The sequence below is a fragment of the Artibeus jamaicensis genome, unplaced genomic scaffold (genome assembly GCF_021234435.1).
Source record: "Artibeus jamaicensis isolate MK-2021 breed Jamaican fruit bat unplaced genomic scaffold, CSHL_Jam_final scaffold_1019, whole genome shotgun sequence".
Taxonomy (NCBI): domain Eukaryota; kingdom Metazoa; phylum Chordata; class Mammalia; order Chiroptera; family Phyllostomidae; genus Artibeus; species Artibeus jamaicensis.
This window is the reverse complement of record NW_026522025.1, coordinates 8,584,864-8,604,699: the sequence shown is the minus strand read 5'-3', so window position 1 is coordinate 8,604,699 and position 19,836 is coordinate 8,584,864. Positions and strand designations below refer to the sequence as shown.

The window sequence follows — 19,836 nt, the reverse complement described above, 5'->3', positions numbered from 1 at the left end:
CTGGGAAAACTATGGAGCGTCTAAGGGGACCTGAACACTGCCTGGACCTAGAGCTGGAACAGCTCATTTCTCTTCCTCTGACGAAGTTCGGGGCACACACGCTGACCCAAGTGGCTTTAGGGAAAGAACTAGAGCTTGGGACTCAAACAATATTGATTCCCGGGGGGCAAGGGGGAGTTAGAGAGAAGGACTCTTTGATTTGATTAATTATTTAAGATAATGTTATAAATAATGATGACTGTTATCAGCAATACTACCACTTACATAAAACAAAAGTGTCACAGCAATCTGGCAGCTGGTAATAAAAGCACAAAACCTGCCTATAACTTAGAACCTAGAAATGCTATCTTAAGAATTTATACCCTCACAAAGGCCGACAAATAATCTAAAGGTTGTAACATGTGTGAGTATGTATGTGTATGGCAAGGTTCTTGAGAATCATTAAGAACTCTCTAAACTGCCCAAGGGTCGCTCAGTGCCCACCATCCAACAATCACTGTGTGCCTCCTGGTACCAGGGATAAAGGCACCGAGTGTTGGGAGTTATGTCACACACACACACACAATTCAGATGTGTTGAAGGCTCTGAAAAGTTCTGCAAAGTGGATCAAAAGGGAGGTGTCAACAAGGAAACCGCTAAGCAAAATGAAAGCATAATTCCTGAGACTGACTGAGAGAACTATGTGGATTCTTGAAAACATGCATATGAAGGGGTGCTTAATGAAAAGAAACACAGAAAAAGCATCACAGAACTCAGAGAATGTCAGAGCTAAAAGACCTGGGGGAACATCCTGTCAGCACTGCTCAACCCTTTCCAAGGAGCCCTGGTGGCAAGTGAGGTTCACATATCCTAACAAACTACCACAAAGCAGAAAAATTAAAGTCTGGGTAATAATACAATTATTATTAGCTAGCTGTTGCTCCACTATTTCTCTCCCACTTGAGAAAGCTTTCCAGTGCACCAGAGAGTTAGGCTGAAACTATTAAAAGAATAACCTTGTATCCACTCTAATTTGCTTAATAAAATGGGGATGGAGAGTCAACACTGCAGTGGGAAAGCAGCAATCTGACCCAAGCCCCCCATGCTGCTGGGGGAGAAGCCGAGGCTCCCAGCGACCTTCCTTTGTCCTGCTAGCACATACTTCTTGCTCACTTGGTATTCCTGAGTGAGTCTTCATGAATGAGCAGGCCAAGGAGATGAGGTGACTGAGGTCACCCAAAGGATGCGTGGCTGATTACATATACTGACTGATTAAAACTTAGGGACTGGGAGTGAACCTAGACCATGGTACCTAGCAATGCATATTCATCATGTTACCATTCATTAATTTGCTCAAGTGTACCATGAGAAATAAAACAATGGCCAGCAGACACAGCGATATAGAGGGGGTCACAATAATAGCATGAAAAGATATGGGGTCCTCGAACCCTCAGGCTATGGATAGTACCAGTGTCTAGTCTCTAGTGTTTAAAAGCCACAACCGAGGGCTCCTCATAAAGCGACACTTTAACTGACCGTCTAGGAACTAAAAATCTTTTAACAAAATCAGCGAAGGCAGAGGCCGTAGGCGAATGTCCTCACCACCTGATCATTGGCGATGGCTCTTCCCTGCCTTTTCTCTGCCTGGAATGCCACTCCTGCAACTCTCTCCTCTCAGTATCGGCGCTTATATCGTTCACAGTGTAGCCCCTCTTTAGATAGGCCCTTTCTGGTCCTCCTCTTTGAGAAGGTCCCACTTTTATTCTTCTTCAAAAACAGAAGGGTATCCACCTTCTAGGTCTGCAGGCTCCATCTCAGCCCCCGTCAAACAATACTTAACGCGTTCTACTAGCTACACCTTAGGAAAAACATAGTTCCCACCCAGTTCTTTTCACTCACTACATTTGTGATTTTACATAATTTATTTATTATCTATATACAGCAACCATAATACTAGCAATTACAATGAATATTTATTGGACACCTCCTGGGTCAGGTAGTATTTCTAAGTACTTTACATATCAGTTAATTTCATATTCACAGCAACCCGCTAAAATAGGTTCTATTATAAGTCTCATTTCACAGATGAGAAAATGGAGATTTAGAGCAGAATTGGGACAAGTTCCTATGTGAGTAAAGGACAGAGCTGGAGATCAGATCCGAGTGATCCGGCTCCAGAGGTCAAGCGCTCAACCTCCAAGCAATCCCGAAGCACGGTGAGGGCGGATGTCACATCTTTTTTGCCCGCCACTTTGTCCCCAAGACCTTGTAGCACTAGTGCCTGGCATGAAACAGGGGCTTAATGAATATTTGTTAGAAGGAAGGCAGAGAGGGAGGGAGGGAGGGAGGGCGGGCATGGGGGGCTGAGAAAGAGAAAGCACCACTAGCCCCGTCCTGACCTTCTTGCGGGTTAGGTAGGGTTGGAACCCACTGAGGAGTCCCCATCTCCTTTAGGAGCAACAGAGGTGCTGAGATAGAGCTGAATGAGATACTGTTTCCGTCCCAGGGAAGCACCTGATCCTCGTCTCCAGGTGGTCCAGAGGTTCTGATGTCCTCAGGTGAGCCCAGGAACCCCCTCCCTGGATCCTGGGCTCTTCCCTGCCTACAAAAGGAGGTTCAACTGTATACAACCATTCGGCTCCAGAGCCCCTCTGGGGACCCTCAGAGCATGTCAATAAATATGATGGATCTCTCATTCAAGGAGCTCACAGGCTAAATAGACTCATATCTCTGAATGAATTCTACCTCTGGGAGTCTCTGCTTGTTCTGCTCATGAAGCTTGCAAATGCCCTTGCTCCCCCCCACCCCCTGCCTGCCATCTGCACAGGTGGACTGCTTTGCTGTAATATGTGATACTGTGTTGTGATACATGTTATTGTAAGGTTAAGACTGGGAACTAGAGGGAACAACATAACATGTAAGTGGATTTATTTCACACTGATTTCTCTCCAGATGCTAGCGTTTTCTTCCGCTAAGGAGAACCTACTGAGCAGAAACTACTCTAACACAGTAGACTGTGGCTGACACAGAGGCATATGGTACTGGTACTGCTGGACAAGATGCCCTTTCACCCTTCACCTCCTTCTGAGCTGTTTACCTACTTGCCCTGTCCTAAAAGAGTTTATTGCAAGCCAAGGTCAGCCCCCACCTGTGTTCTGCCCAAGGCCACCCTGCCTGAGCTATAAGCAGTCTGAGATGGCTGCTATTTGTGCTGGGCTTGGAGATTCCCAGATTAAGCCAAGCTGTGAATCCAGGCTGGCTGCTGCTGGTGGAAGCCTGGAGTCCCTGAGAAGTAAGGGGCTGGGAGCTTGCTGAGGCTGGCTGTTGGTTGTTGGAGAAGATTTAGAAGTTGGGAAGTATGAGCCAAGACTAGCCATTCGTATGGAAAAGCAGCTTGGGTGAGTCCCTCAGTTGGGTGGGATGGAGTCTCAGGGGATCTCCAGGACAGGGCAAACAGTGTTGGCCAAGTTGATGGAGTCTCAGATATGGCGCCAGCCTGCTGGCTCTGTCGGGGGAGGGTTCAGAAAAGGGGCAGTGGCCTTTGCCCAACTCTGTCTGGGAGAAAACTGCCCCCCAGCTCCCACCTTGATGCCAGACACTTCACTTCCTCCCTATAGGAAGATGCCTTTCAAGCTGCTACCCTGGCACCAGAGCTCAGAGGGAGTGATTCTGAGTAAGTCTATGTGTGGGTTCTTGAAGAGGAACTGCTTGGGACTCCCGAAGTTTCTTCCAGGAATTCAATCCCCACTGGTTGTTGTAGCCAGAACATATAGGGACTTATCTTCCTGGCACTGGAACTCGGAGCTGGGGGTGGGGGCATGATGTGGGGCTGGGACTCCTCACTCCAAAGATGTCCCTCCTGATATTTTATCCACCACATGTGGAGGTGGGACCAGCCTGTTCTGCATCTCCACCCCTCCTACCAATCTGGATGGATATGGTTCCTTTAATTCCGTAGTTGTCAGACTTCCATTCAACTCGATTTCTGAGGGTTCTGAGTGATGGCTGTTCCATAATTTCGTTGTAATTTTGATGTGGATGTGCAAGGAGGTGAGCCTAGGTAGTACTTATGCCACCATCTTGACCAGAAGTCCAAACACGACTCTTAATCCTAACAAATAAATTCCGTAATAAAACATTTGTTTGTAAATGGAGTCCCGTGAGCTATATCAGCATATACTGTCCAAATTACTGAAAATAGAAAGGGAAGTACACAAGTGCCATTTCCAGGCCAGTATTTTAAGGAATTTAATATGCAACTCCCTATTTGTGCATCTGTACCATTTGATGTTTCTTTGCAGGACTCAGGTATAGTTGGTCTGAAAAGTGGTTGGGTTCCCTTAAAACAGAGGAAGCGGTAGAAGAAGGAGTTTTAATACATTTTTAAAAAGAGTAATGGAAGTTTCAGAGCCTTCCATGACTTCCATTGGGAATTGTGAAAATTCCCAAATGATCCATATGCTTGAGAAACAATTTGTGTTATGCAGAGAAACAAAGTAAAAGGCCCTAGGCCCACTCAAGACACCTGGTTTCCATCCCATCTTTGGTCACCAGCTCACTACCACTCAGGCAAGTGACAGCGGGGAGAGGCACACTGTCCCTATCAGAGAAATGAAGAAATTTTGATTTCCATAAACCACTCTCCAGTGGTAGGAGACACACGCAATCAAGAATGACTCTAATTGCCAAAAGTAGCTATCATGTAACTCAGGAGACACATGCCTACCACAGGCACCGAAATCCTTCCAGGTCTGACAGTCTGTGATTTCATGATTCAAGTTCCTTGGATGGCAGATGGCCACACAAGTAGCAGTGATGTATACAGAGAACCATTAAACAGTCCCTAGATTATGCTTAGAATGTCACACCACAGGCAGCATAAGCCAAGCTACTGTAAACACCTACCTAGGTACTCTGGTTAATTAAATGCCCAGTTACTATCACTGTGCTCATTACGATTGTAGATATGGAGTTGGTATTTTTAAGAAATGTATAATGAGACTTTGGAATATATTGCACACAATTTGAACTATCCCTGGTAAATGTTTTCATTTCCTCACTTTACTGTTAACTGAGAGAACAATGAATGCTTACTGCAGTAGATTATATACACAAAATATTCCCTTCCACAACCCTCATGACTTCCCAGCTCACTGATATTGGACTTGGCCATGTGACTGACTTCAGCTAATAGAATGTGGGCAACAATGGCAACATACCAGTTTGAGGCCTTGGCCTTAAAAAGCCTCAAGTGCTTCCATCTGCCACAACCTCTGCTAAGAGAACACATCCCTGGTAGCTTCTGCCTCTCTAGGATGGGTTCTGTTACAGAATGAGACTCACGGAACAACCTGACTTTAACCCTCAGCCCTACTTCTTCAGGGTGCACACAGACACAAGCCACACTGCACTAAAGTCAGCGGTTCCAGGAAAAGCCATCATCACTGCTTAGAAAACTGTAGGGGAGGAAGGGGCATGGAGGGGAATGAAGACTGAGTCAGGGGTGGGGGGCGTGGTCTAGGAAGACTTCGCCACCTCAGCTGACTTGCAGACGGATAAGCAGGAAGTACAATACTTAACACTGTCAGATTTCTTGGTGGTTTCTTTCACAACAAAAGGCGATTAATCTAGCTATTGTGATAAGCAAAAATTTACAGAAATCATACATTTTTAAAAGTGAATAAAATTTTTCTAATCACATCCCCAAATAAGATAGCTAATAATGACCATTTGGTATATAACTTTCTTCTCCTCCCTCTGGGTTTTCCAAGGATTAAACGATCAAATGCATATAATAAGCACTTAGCACAGTGATGGGCATATGGCGTAAACACTCATTAAACATTAGCTGTTTTTATTAATATTCTAGTGCAAACAAATATACAGAGATAGGTTTTTAATTTATGCAAAAATAATACCATGCTACAAACATTACAATTTGCTTTCTTCACATAACACTGTATCGTGGGCATCTCTGTAGGGCAACTCATCTTCTTAAGGGCAATTAATTCATCTTTCCAATGGCTACATGATATTCCGTGGTTTGAGTATACCATAATGTATTTTACCTACTTCCATTTGTAGAAAAGGAAACTGAGACTCAGAATGTTGAGAAGGTGTTGGTCAAAAGTTTTGCTGCCCTGTGACACACTTGGGCAATGGAAGGTAAGTGGAAGTGACATGTGAGCAAACTTTAAGACCTGTCCCATGGTGTCGCCTCTCTCTCACCTGTGACCACACCAGCAACCTCGCAGACAGGGGTTGCTCCTGCAGCCTGGGTCTCAGAGCAAAGAGCTAAGGCCTAAATCAGGCTGAAAATGTAATATACACAGGAAATAAACTCATGCTCTTTTAAGCCTCTGAGATTTGAGGGGCAGTTTGTTGCTATAGCATAATTTAGAGACTGCTGATACAGTGTTTCAAGACTTACAAGCATTTGGGTGTTCACTGCAAATATTTATCATCAATGGTTTGGCCAAGCTCCAACGTGCTAGTCAATCAAGATGTGGGCTGACAAAATAATGGGAAACAATCTCCTTCCCTACCTACACTTTTCAAAATTATTGGTAACCCTCTCTCTTACTGAAAAATCACTAGGCGAAGGACATAACAGCATCGACAAAACGAGACCTCTAATGGCATAGTTCAGTCGGCTGAGTGCCATCCTATGTATGTGGGAAGCCTCTTCAGTAGGTCAGGAGAACATTGACCCTATTTCTCCAGGTTGCACATACGTACACATGAACTCTCAACACAACTCTAACATCACTAGTTCCAAGAAAAGCCATCATCACTGCTTAGGAAACTGCAAGGCAGGCAGGGACAATGGAGAGAAAGTAGACTGAATGGGACCTCACCACCTCTGAACCTTGTTTTACTCAGAAGACTGCTGTGGGGATCCTATAAGAGATGACAGGTATAGTCACAACTAATAAAAAACCATCGTTTTGAGTTTTTAAGTGTAATACATGTTTATTGTAAAAGTTCTGAAACAGAAGCATGAGGAGGAAATTGGAAATTACTCGAATATCACAGTGTTGACATCTTGATGGTTAATCAACTACATCTTCCTAGGTAAATGAATACACATTATGGAAGGCCTTCTGTGTGCATTTATTAAGTACATAAGGCCTGTTGTATACATTTCTTAAGTACATGCACACATGTATTACAAGGTCCTTCTCTTGTGCTCATCCTCTCCACTCTTCCTCTCCACCTTACCTTTTGGTCCTTCCAGACACACCCCATAATCATGCCCCACATTCAGACCTTTGTACATGCCGTTCTTCTTTCTAGAACACTCTTACTCCACTGTCTCCTCTCCTTCTGGCTACTCCTCCTCATTCTCAAGATCTCAATTTACTCATCATCTACTTAGAAGGTAATTCTCTGATCACCACCCTTGTCAGATGTCCTTCTCTGTGTACCCAGAACACCCTGTCCTTCCTTCTCACACTGTATTACCATACTTGACTAGTCTAGCCCTTGTATTTTCCTTGCTATACCCCAACATGTGGGCAGGTACTGTAGCCTTTGCCCACCAGTGTTTATCAGTGGCTGACACATAGTAAATGCTCAAAAATTGTTGAGAAAATGAATAACATATTGAACAATATATGCTACATTTATTTCTTCGGAAAGCCCCAAAGCACATGGCACTTCTCAATAAATATCCCCTGAAAGATTAAATACAGAGAGGATATCAGACATGGCAACATGTCTCATGAAGCCTGTGAATTTCAGACAGAGAGAGAACAGTAACAACAGGAAGCATCGGTGTGTGATTAAGTGCTATGTCCTTCACTTCTGCCTCCTCCACTAATTCTCTCCAAACAGGAAAGAGAACAAAACTCCCTAACTTCAGTTCCACATTCATTCCCTCACTGAGGGTTTCCTGCAGCACCAGCGGGAATAAGAAGACACTAGCAGCTCTAACATACACACTCCGAAATTTCAGTGGTTCGACACAGTGTAGTTGACTTCTCACTCGGGCAAAGCCCAATGAGACACAGGATGGCCTTCCTGTCAACGGGCAATCTTCCACATGGTCATTCAGAGACGCGGGCTCCTTCCATTTGTGGTTCTGCCCCCCTCTATGTCCCTTACTTTTAACCAGGAGATGGGGAATGATGGCTTTATGGGCCAAGCCAATAAGTAGCACTCTTTACATTCACCCCCCTTTGCATTGGCTAAAACTCAGCCAAGCAACGGCACCCAGTTACAAAGGATGCCAGAAGATGCAGTGTAGCTGGTGGGGGGGGGGCGCGCGTACAGGAGGAAAGAGAGTTTGGTGAACACTTTATAGTTCCTCCATGACAAATGGTATCTAGTTCTAAGTGACCCCAAGTACAGGTCATTTTGATTTGTGGACACTGAAAACACTTGTTTTGATAGAAGAATGTCTAACTAGCACTGGACTTGAGAGTAAAAAAAGGGTCACGAGAAACCACTAATGGTGATAACCACTTGCAGGCAAATTCTAAAAGACAATATTTAAAAGTGGCCTTTATAAACTTTGAAAATGAAGTGGTGGTTATTACAGGTCACTGTGGACCCCCTCAGAATCATCATAACTAACTGAGCACAGTGCCTAGCACGTCATAGACAATGAACATGCAGGGAGTGGGTGAACTTCAATTCTACTTTTAAGGCAACTATCCCATTGACAAAAAATTTTAAGAAATGTAACTTCACAAAGTTCTTCCATAAGTATAGCCATTTTCCCCTCTAACTTCTAGACATTACCCGCACTCTGACCTCAAAACCTATGGACTAAGTGAACCCCCCACACGACAGTTGCACAACTCTTGGGAGATTTCTACATATGCTCCCGCCGTCTTCATTTTTCTCTTTAGGTAAATATTCCCAGTTCCTTCCTTTCTTCTCCCCGGGACACAGCTGCAGGCTTCCCACCACGTGGCCTATCATCTCTGCGATCTCTCAGATTGGTCTAAATTGTTTTCCACAGGTTCACGTTCATAATGTTCCCAACACAGTCCAACCAGCTGCAATCACTAGAAATATCGCTCGCCGGCTCTGAGTATTTAAGCAGGGTGGATGCTGCCAAAGCCACCCCTGCACTGGGTACAGGGCAAGACTGGGAAGATGCCTTCTAAGGACCCTTGCCACCTTATGATCCCGCACAAGTTTTGTGGAAATCCTGACTGCTGAAAAGACATCGCCTTGAGGATGATAATGTGTGCAATTCCACATTCCTCCCTAACACAAACCTAGTCTGAGCATACTCTCCAACAACTCAATTTACCTACTAACTTGTATTTCAGTTTTCTTCTTTTCTGCCTCTTTACTTACATTGAAATGTAGATGCATATATCCAAGCTGACAATCTGAAAAAAGCAGGGGGAATAGGAAGAAAATGGATCCTTCCAAAATTGGAAACCACTCTCAAGCAAATGAGAACTAATTTTGTTCACAGCTAATCCAAGGGAAAGACTTCCAAAGAAGCTCTAACGTATAAGAAAGATTTATTGAACACCCTCTATGTGCCAAGCATTATACTAAATCCTGTGGATACAGTGAAGACAAAAAGATCTGCTTATCCTGCCCTTTTGATGCTTGGCCTCTGGTGAGCAAGACTGAACTAAATAAATAAAGAAATAAAAACGACACGAAGAAATACGGAATAACAAATGAAGATAGATTCTTTTGTGATGAGGAAATCTCCATTTCCCTGGCTTATTACATGAAGGGGCATTTGCTACAGCAGCCCTCTTGTCCACTCTCTCCGTCCCTCATTTACCTCCATGGGAAGAGGGTTTGCTGATGGCTGAGTTCCGCGTGCCCATCTCGGCCAGCTGCCCTCTTTTCGGAATCAATTTGTCCACAGGATATACACCCTCACTGTCCACTTAGACGACGTCTGCCACTGCCCACCTGAGCCAGGGACTGGTAGTTAAGTTTAATTCAGGGTGAAGCATTAGCAAATCCACTGTGGCCTGTCTGCCACACCCTCCAATCTATCCTATATCAAGTTAGCATTGCAATCTCCATTCATCTGCTTCCTGTATCTAACTTTCAGCGGGTCCTGGGGGGAAAAGGAGGTATTTATCACTGAAATCCCAATGCTATGAAGAAAAACCACAGGGACTTGTGAGAAAGTTTAAGAGGGGAATCCAATTTAAATGGGGGTGGGGATGTAGTCTGGAAAAAAAAGGCTTTTTTAATTGTAATTTAAGCTAACATTCAAAGAAATGGAAATTGACCAAGGAACCGGGAAGAAGTGGGAGGGCTCACATAAAGGTTCTTAGGCAAGAAACAGTTTGTCTTGTTTGCAGAACTGAAGAAGTCCAGTGTGGGAGTCACTAGGCCCGTCACCAAATGCCTCCAGCTCTGCCTTCCAGGCAAATAGGATTGCACTTCCTGGTCTCCCTGCGGCAGGGTGGGGCCTTGAGACGACTTTTGGGCAGTGAGTCCAGAGAAGTGACGCAGGATGTTCTGTGGCAAAGGTGAGGGAAAAATGAGGATGTGCATTTACGCAAGGGCAGTACCTGAAATACCTTGTACCTATTCTTGTGTTTTGTAATTATTTGTTACAGAAAATTTCTTGTACCATAATGTGTTCAAAAGAAATGCTAAAATTCCTTTATAATATAAAAAACCAAATATCTAATGTAAATACATTAAAATTTTATTTCAAAATTTAAATGAAAGATTTTTTTTTCCTGAAAGTTTGGGTCAAAAACGTGGGTGTGCATTACAGGTGGGAGCACATTAAGCACGGCAAACAGGTAACTGTGCCTGGCAAGATCCTTCGAAGCTCTCTTTCTCTCTACTTCGATTGATTATCTGTAATGATCCTGGAAGAAGGGAGTCTACCAGGCCAGGTTTCAGAGGAAGACAATGTAATCAGAGTCTTACCAATCCTTACTGAACATGGAGAAAGGGAAATACAATTTTTCTGCCCTGAATCACTGAGCTTTAGAGTTGTTTTTTTACTATAGTATAACCTAGGCTACCTTAATACAGCCATAGCCAGTGTAAACAAGGAGAGAAGTACTAGCTATTTCAAACCGGTGAGGTAGGATATAGCCCAGATCATGTGAGATCTTATAGGCAAGACAAAGATTTGGGTTGTATCCCAAATCCAACAGGATGGCTTAAGGTGGTTTCAGCAGGGCATTTGAAATGTTCCCAAGTTCTATGTATTAAAACAAGGTACTGTTGCTATTTGACTATTAAAACACCCCCCCTTAATTCCACTACAGAAATGACTTTTTTTAAAAAAAATCATCAACGAGCATTTATTGAATACAGTCTACCCCTCCATGTGTCAAGCATTACATTAAGCACAACAGATATAAAAATAAATAAGACACAGTTCCTGGATTTGGAGTCAGGAATGTTGGAAGATATTTACAAGAACACATGAGAAACATTCTTTGCTTCAGGTATGCATCCAGTTTGGTGAGAGCCAAAGAAGGTAATAACCATTTGAGGGAAGGGTAGTAGATGTGGTAATAGAAATCTTCAGAGGAAGCAATTATTTGAGCCAGGTGTTGAAGGCTGAGTAGGAGTTTGCCAGGTAGCAGTTTGACGAGGGACAAAAGTAAATGGAAAGGCAGGAAAATATTAAGCGGAATGGACAAGGTTTAGGGTGGCCAAGACTCATAGGAATGGGTGGAATGTGCTGTTGCAGGGTGTGGCAAACTGTATTCCCCGCTGCAAATGCTGCTCCTCCCCACTGACATCAGGTTTGGCCATGTGAACTGTTCTCAGCAGAAGCTTTAAACACCATGCTCTTTCCTCTCTGTCAGGACAATCAGCAATGTTTCAGAAACGGTCCAACGGCAAAGATGAAGTGTGTGAAGCAGAGACACAGCCAACCCATAACGGGTGTATACTATGAATGAGAAATAATTCTGTGGTTGTCATGCAGTGAGATTTTTGGATCACTACCATAGCTTAACCTCGCCTATACAGAGGCAAGCGTTTCCAGCTCTTGACTTCCAGGAACATAGTAGGATTGCACTTTCCTGAAGCCTATAAAACATGGTCATGTGACTAGTTTTGACCAATAATATACAAGCATAAGTAATGTGTCTTATTTCAGGAAGGAAGCTTTTAAATCCAATGTGAATTCACCATGCTTTCTCCCTCATTGAAGTAATTGGGATGAGTGTGGAAGCATACATCAAGATGAAATCTTCTTCAGCCTTCGTTTCTGAGTGAGTACATTGAGCAGAGCCCCTTTGATTTTGAACATGTAGTATGAGCAAGAAATAAGGTTGGATTTTTTTTTTTTTTTCGGTTAAGCTACTAAGATTTTAGGATTGTTATGGTGGCAAACCTATCCTATCCTGACTGATATAAAAACTGGCACCTAGACATGGGGTAATGTAATAACAAAAATCATATTAAACATTTGCTTAGATGACAGTAACTAACAACCCTGTTACCAGAAACTAAAAGGATACTGATCTATTTGGTGAATATAGCACTGTGATAATTTAGAAGGCATATCATGAAACTAATGAACTGAATGAGACTGTAAAACAAAGTGTTAGTAGCATGTATTGGTGGCTGTTGGATGCATTTGGAAACTTATTACAAAAAAAGAGAAATGAGTTCAGAGAAGACATGGCCAGTTTGCAAGCAGGAATGAAAGACAGTAGGTACAATCTAGACATTCAGAGATTTGCAGGGTTAGAAAAAGGCTACCATTGCTCAATCTCAACAAATAATACAGTTAAGAAATGTTTTCAGCAAGAAAAAGTCCAGGTAAAATCATCCTTGAAGTACAGATCAAGTCAAGGGTATGGCCTCAACACCTCTGGAGAAGTTAAGATGTCACACGGCACATGTTTTCAACTGGACAGATGGCTCTAGAAAAGGGAGGAGAAGTGTGACTCTCACACTGTAGCCCAATAAGTTGAAAGCACTGAAAACCAAGTTAGGGGGTGGGCGGGAAAACAAATGAGAGACAGAAAGATCAATAGGCATGAGAACAAGAAAGCAAAGAAACATGGCAGACCATAGGCCTCCTGTGTCTAGAAAAGAGCTGGCTGTGGCTGTTGGGAATGGAATGGCTGGAAGCAAATTGACAGGAAACACACATGGATGTGAGACTTCTGCTGCCTGGATTGAAGGAGACTGTATTGGAGACTTAATATCACTCTGTAGCCCTCTCCCTAATTTTTAAAAGCTTATTTAAAAACATATTTCCTATGACTGCTTTAGATACAGAAGAGGAAGTATCTCTCAGAGGCAAAGCCAGGGATCAGGGAAAGCAATGCATGGGGCAGCTACACTCAGGGAGCAGAACCAGGGGCTGAGTGGGGTGTTGAACAGGGGGTCCTCAACAGGTCTGCTCCTTGAACTAGTGCCTACTGTGGTCTCCTGTTCCTTTGCCTCCCAAACAGTGTGTTCATGGCAATAATCCTGGCTCTGTCCTGACATCTTTCCTTCAGATGAAGAGTCACACCTGGAGCTGATATAGAGTCTACTACACATCGCTCAGAACCCAGAAAGTGAGCTTGATACACTGTGACTAGAGGGGTCTGTAGAGTTGTCCCCCTTGAGAAAAGAGTGAGGGAATTCTGCTTGTGGGAGGACACTGAGCCAAACATTTGGTGAACGGAAAAGGACACTGTTAGAACCATTGATGTTGTCCCACAAATCTTCCTGGCTCTCTCCATTCGGACACTTGGCAGGGTTACAGTGATTCGAAGTTAGACCTGGCCATCTGACTTACTTTGACCAATGATACACCAGCAGAGTACAGGGCGTCACTTCCAGGTGGATGCTCTGAGAGCCAGTGAATAACTTCATGCCTTCCCTCTAGCCCTACCCCACCCTTAGCCAAGACAGTAATAAGAAGCATGCTCTAAGATGAAATTTTCTTTAACTGGAATCCTCAAGTGACCACAGTGAACAGAACTGCCCTGCAGATGCACAGTGAGCACACAGCATTAGCAAGAAATAAGCTTCCCAGAGGTAAGTCACTGAGCTCTTGGGGTTGTTCCTTAGGGCAGCATAGCCCAGCCTTTCCTGCTGGATACTGGGAGATGAGGCCTGAGGGAAGGAGCTGGACTGTAAAAGGCCCCCTTTCCTAGGCAAAGGTGTCTGAACTCTCTTCTGGTGGTAAGGGGACGCCAACGAAGGCTTCCAAGCAGAGGCGTCAACATAAACAGATCTGTTATTTTTTGGATGAAATACGCTATTTCTCAACATAAGGAGAAAATCAGCCTACTAAACCACATAAGGCAGCAAGGAACACGCAGAACCCTGAAGCAAAAGATATATATATATTTATACAAAGTCCTGAGTCTTGAATTTTCTAAATACGGGAGCTCTGAAAAGAGTTACAAAGGATCAGGCAAGGCAAGTTTCTGCTTTACCACCATCCAAGCTCTATTTCCTGCAGACAATATATTACAAGAAAGTCTCCCAGAGCAGAGAAGATACAAGGGAATGTAACATACACCTGAGGTCAATTTCCAGCTACCTGTGTGGCCTAAGCAAGATATGTAACATCTCTGGGCCTAGTTCCTCACATGTTAAATCTACCTAATAATAAACATAGCTCTAGATGGTTGTGAAAGAAATTGCATATTTAAATTGCTCAGGCAAACGCCTAGATGATAGTAGACGTTTAATACATGAAATTTAATTTAATTGCTCTCATTATAAACATTATTAAGAACACCAGTTCCCTGATTAAAAAGAAAGTGAACTGGGGCAATAGTAGAGAATGTTCCCTCCTTGAGGAAAGTAACTGAATCTTGTCATCACTGTATCTCTACCCCACCCCTGCCCCCGAACCCAGACACTACCTGGCTCACAGTATCCACTCGGTTCTTCTCTGCTGCAAGAGAATGAAAGGTGAGTGCCTGGAGTGAGGAAAAGTCGAGATTTCCCTGCCCCCGCTGCTTTTGGGCTGTTGAATCTCTCTCAAAGCCACAAAGACCTTAAAGCTCTGGGCTCTGAACCTAAGGTTGAATTCCCTTAAGTTCTGAAGCTGAAAAGCCAGAATTAAATCCTAGGTATGGTATAGAAACTGCTGCCGGTCCAACTTCAAGCCCCAGTCTTAGGCCTTTTGCCCCGGGAAAGAGCTTACTTCTCACCCTATTTTTCCTCCCGCCCCCTCCCCCCGCCCCCCCCTCAGTGCTCCGCACAGACGTATGTACACCTGCTCCTACCAAGTCACATTCATATCCTAGCATTCCATCAAGCCTCTGGGAAACTCAGGGAAGGGGGTTGTTTGGCGATCACTTCCTAGCCCTGAAAGTGATGATGCCACACTACCTCAGCACATTGAGGTGGTTCCCCACCCCCCAAAGATAAAGGAACTGAACGAAGCTCAGAGAAGCTGGGTGACTTGCTCACTTCACACCATGACAGCGTTGGCTACGACAGAACCCACGATTCCCGACTTCAGTCTTTCCACCGTACATTTTTGTACCTAAGATGTGCGGGATGGGGGGGAGGATAAAATAACCACCCTAGAACAGGAACCACTTATATGTGTCTAGCGCTTCCTAGAGGCTACACAGGATATGGGCCCAGAACCCGGCCAAGGGCGAAGAGATTTTAAATTCTGCTTCCATCCGATTCCTTGCTGCGTGACTTTTGGCGAGAGTCCGCGCTCTCGGATTTGTTTTCCCGGAAGCAAACAAGGGCGGGAGGAGAGTGAGCGTAAGCGTGTTCTGTAGCCTGATGTGTGGTGTGCGTGTTCTTGTTATGCGGGGGCAGGTAGACAATCACCGGGGTTCCCCAAGTTTCGGATTCCCTAAACGCTGGTTCTCAACTGGACGCTGAGTTGCCTCCTAATTCTCTCAGCTGGAGTTCTCAACTCCCTATTATATAAAGGGGGAAAAAATCCTCCGAGACGAAGCTGTGACCCCCACACTCTTTCTCCCGTGGTCCGGAAGGTGAAGTACGGGTGAGGCGGGGACCCAGAGCTGAGCATCCAGTTCCGAGCAAGGCAAATCCCTCGGCTTCTAGGGCGCAGCCAGAGAGCGGGGCGGACGGTCTCTGGTGAACTTGACCAGGAAAGAAACTTCCTAGTGTCCTCAACGCGGGGGACAGACTCTCGCGAGACCGCCCCTAACTCAAGCCCACTTTCATCCGCCTACTCCAAGGGGAACTTGACAGAGCCACCTTAAGGGCGGCGCCCCGCCCCCCGGAAGTGCGGGGGGGTAAGGACTCCGGCGCTCGACCTCCCCGCCTTGCGCGGCGGCGAAGTGCCCATAGGTGACTTCGCGCCCCAACAGAGTGAGGAAAATATACGCCCCGCACCTTCGGTCCCAGACACTGGGCAGGGCTCCCCAGCTTTCCGGGTCCCCGCAGCCTCGGCATTCCCGCCCAGAACTTGAGCCGGCCTCTGTCAAAGGTTGCGAGCGCCCGCGTCCGCCGGGCTCACAGTAGCCACCGACACTTAGACAGTCAAACCCCAAGACGTCAGCCCACAATGCACCGGGCGGGTCGGGAAAGACGCGCCTGGGAGGGGAAGGCGAAGAGTGGGGCGCGAGTCGCCCGGGAGGGTGAAGGGGAGGAGGAGAAAGAAGGGCCCAACTGTAGGAGAGCAGCAGAGCATTACCTCATCCCGTGAGCCTCCGCGGGTCGGGAGAAGAATCTTCTAGGGTGGGGTCTCCATGGCGACGGGCGGGCCCGCCCCCTTGAGAGCGACGCGAGCCAATGCGAAGGCCTTGGGGTGACATCATGGGCTATTTTTAGGGGTTGACTGGTAGCAGATAAGTGTTGAGCTCGAGCTGGATAAGGGCTCAGAGTTGCACTGAGTGTGGCTGAAGCAGCGAGGTGTGAGTGGAGGTGCGCGGACTCAGGGAGACAGGCAGACACAGTCAGGACCATAGTAGAGTCCGAACCGCAAATCCTACTTTCTTTATTATTTTCTCAACAACTGCCTAGAACTAGCGTCTGTGGCTCCCGGACTGGTGTTTTGGGGAACGTCTGAAGAGCCCCATCTCCAGCCACCCCCAGAAGGAGCGCCCCGCTGCTTGGGGGCTGCTGACAGCGCGGAGAGCGGCGACTGTCGCCCGGAGAAGTCCAGTGAGCCGCAGCAGCGGCAAAGAAGTTTCCTGGCCAGGGGGACAAGTAGCCCCTGGGTCCCGGAGCGAACTTGTGCAGAGCTTTTCTCCGTCCGAAGCTGCCGCAGCTGCGATAAAGAAAAGCAGGAGGCGGAGAGGAGATCTAGAAGGGAAAGAGCGCTCAGCTTCGCTCGCACCGGTTGCTGAACTTGGGCGAGCTGCGGCCGCCGGGCGCCCCCTCCCTCTCTCGGCGGAGGAGGGGACAGTCGTCGGAGTCCGGGCGGTGGAGACCCGCCGGCGGCCGGCCACTGCAGTGACCGTGGTGAGCCGCCTCCAAGAGAGCCACTGTCACCGGGTAACGAGTTCCCGGGCTCCAAGGAGCCGCTGCTCGGAGGAGCGCTCAGAGAGTGACCGCGACTTTTCAAAGCCGGCAGCGCGCGCGAGCGGACAAGAGTGCGGGCGGCGTCTTAACCCCGCGTTCCCTGGAGCGAACTGGTGAGGAGGGCGCAGGGGGGAGGACAGCCAGCGGGTGCGCGCGCTCTTAGAGAAACTTTCCTTGCCAAAGGCCCGGGGAGGCGCGGGTGTCCCCCGTTTGCCAGCGCGCTGTTGCGGCCCCCAAACTTCTGCGCGCTGCCCAAACTAACCCCACGTGAAGTGACGGACTGTTCTATGACTGCAAAGATGGAAACGACCTTCTACGACGATGCCCTCAACGCCTCATTCCTCCAGTCCGAGAGTGGCGCCTACGGCTACAGCAACCCCAAGATCCTGAAACAGAGCATGACCCTGAACCTAGCCGATCCGGTGGGCAGCCTGAAGCCGCACCTCCGGGCCAAGAACTCAGACCTCCTCACCTCGCCCGACGTGGGGCTGCTCAAACTGGCGTCGCCGGAGCTGGAGCGCCTGATCATTCAGTCTAGCAACGGGCACATCACTACCACACCTACCCCCACCCAGTTCCTGTGCCCCAAGAACGTGACTGACGAGCAGGAGGGCTTTGCTGAGGGCTTCGTGCGCGCGCTGGCCGAACTGCACAGCCAGAACACGCTACCCAGCGTCACGTCCGCGGCGCAGCCGGTCAGCGGGGCAGGCATGGTGGCTCCAGCAGTGGCTTCAGTGGCGGGCGGCAGCGGTAGCGGCGGCTTCAGCGCCAGCCTGCACAGCGAGCCGCCGGTCTACGCCAACCTCAACAACTTCAATCCCGGAGCGCTGAGCACCGGCGGCGGGGCGCCCTCCTACGGCGCTGCTGGCCTGGCCTTTCCCGCGCAGCCCCAACAGCCTCAGCAGCAGCCACCGCAGCCGCCTCACCACCTGCCCCAGCAGATCCCTGTGCAGCACCCGCGGCTGCAGGCCTTGAAGGAGGAGCCGCAGACGGTGCCCGAAATGCCCGGAGAAACACCGCCCCTGTCCCCTATCGACATGGAGTCCCAAGAGCGGATCAAGGCCGAGAGGAAACGCATGAGGAACCGCATAGCCGCCTCCAAGTGCCGGAAAAGGAAGCTGGAAAGAATCGCCCGGTTGGAGGAAAAAGTGAAAACCTTGAAAGCGCAAAACTCGGAGCTGGCGTCTACAGCTAACATGCTTAGGGAACAGGTGGCACAGCTTAAACAGAAAGTCATGAACCACGTTAATAGTGGGTGCCAACTCATGCTAACGCAGCAGTTGCAAACGTTTTGAGGAGAGACTGTCGGGGGCTGAGGGGCAACGGAAAAAAACATAACACAGAGACAGACTTGAGAAATTGACAAGTTGTGAGAGAGAGAGAAAAGAAGTGTCCGAGGACTAAAGCCAAGGGTATCCAAGTTGGACTGGGTTGCGTCCTGACGGCGCCCCCAGTGTGCACCAGTGGGAAGGACTTGGCTCGCCCTCCTTTGGCGTGGAGCCAGGCAGCGGCTGCCTGCGGGCTGCCCCGCTTTGCGGACTGGCTGTCCCAGCGCAAACAAAACGTTAGACTTTTCTTTAACATTGACCAAGAACTGCATGGACCTAACTTTCGATCTCATTCAGTATTAAAAGGGGGGAGGGGGAGGGGTTACAAACTGCAATAGAGACTGTAGATCGCTTCTGTAGTACTCTTTAAGAATACAAAGGGGGGAGGGGTCGGGGAGGGGTGGCGGGAGGGAGGTTTGTGAGCGTGAAGCTGAGGCTACAGATGAACTCTTTCTGGCCTGCCTTCCTTAACTGTGTATGTACATATATATATTTTTTAATTTGATGAAAGCTGATTACTGTCAATAAACAGCTTCATGCCTTTGTAAGTTATTTCATGTTTGTTTGTTTGGGTGTCCTGCCCAGTGTTGTTTGTAAATAAGAGATTTGGAGCATCAGTTTACCATTTGTAATAAAGTATATAATTTTTTTATGTTTTGTTTCTGCAAATTCCAGAAAGGATATTTAAGAAAATAAAATATTGAAAAAGTACCCCTCCCCCAACCTCTTTTCTGCATTATCTCCAGATTTCCTATCCAGGTGTAGCTGAAGGAGTTAAGAGGGTCAGTTAGAATTACTCTCAGTGCTGCTCCCTCTCAAGCAGTAAAAACGGTTCTCTACTGGACTTGAGGAATAACTGGCTGCTCTCTTACCAAGTTATACTGTTACTTACAAAGAATAGTGTGGCCTTTCAGGAGGCTGAGGGAAGGGAGGTGGTGGTGAAGAGGGACAGCCCACTGGGGAGTCAAACATTTTAAAGTTTGGATTAGATCAAGTGGCATGTGCTGTGACCATTTATAATGTTAGTAGAAGTTTAACAATAGATGCTTATTCTCAAAGCAGGAATCGTGGCAGATTTTTGCAAAAGATGTATCCTTCCAATTTGGAATCTTCATTTTAACAATTCCTAGATTAAAAAAGA

The 19,836-nt window shown here is 46.8% G+C and overlaps 1 protein-coding gene across 1 annotated transcript; it reads left to right on the top strand.

Moving 5' to 3' along the window:
- The first annotated feature begins 16,690 nt into the window (after window positions 1-16,690).
- Window positions 16,691-19,347, top strand: JUN (Jun proto-oncogene, AP-1 transcription factor subunit). The gene has a single exon (XM_037148528.2). The coding sequence runs from the start codon at window positions 17,655-17,657 to the stop codon at window positions 18,660-18,662; it is 1,008 nt and encodes a 335-aa protein (XP_037004423.1). The 5' UTR covers window positions 16,691-17,654; the 3' UTR covers window positions 18,663-19,347.
- Window positions 19,348-19,836: the final 489 nt, after the last annotated feature.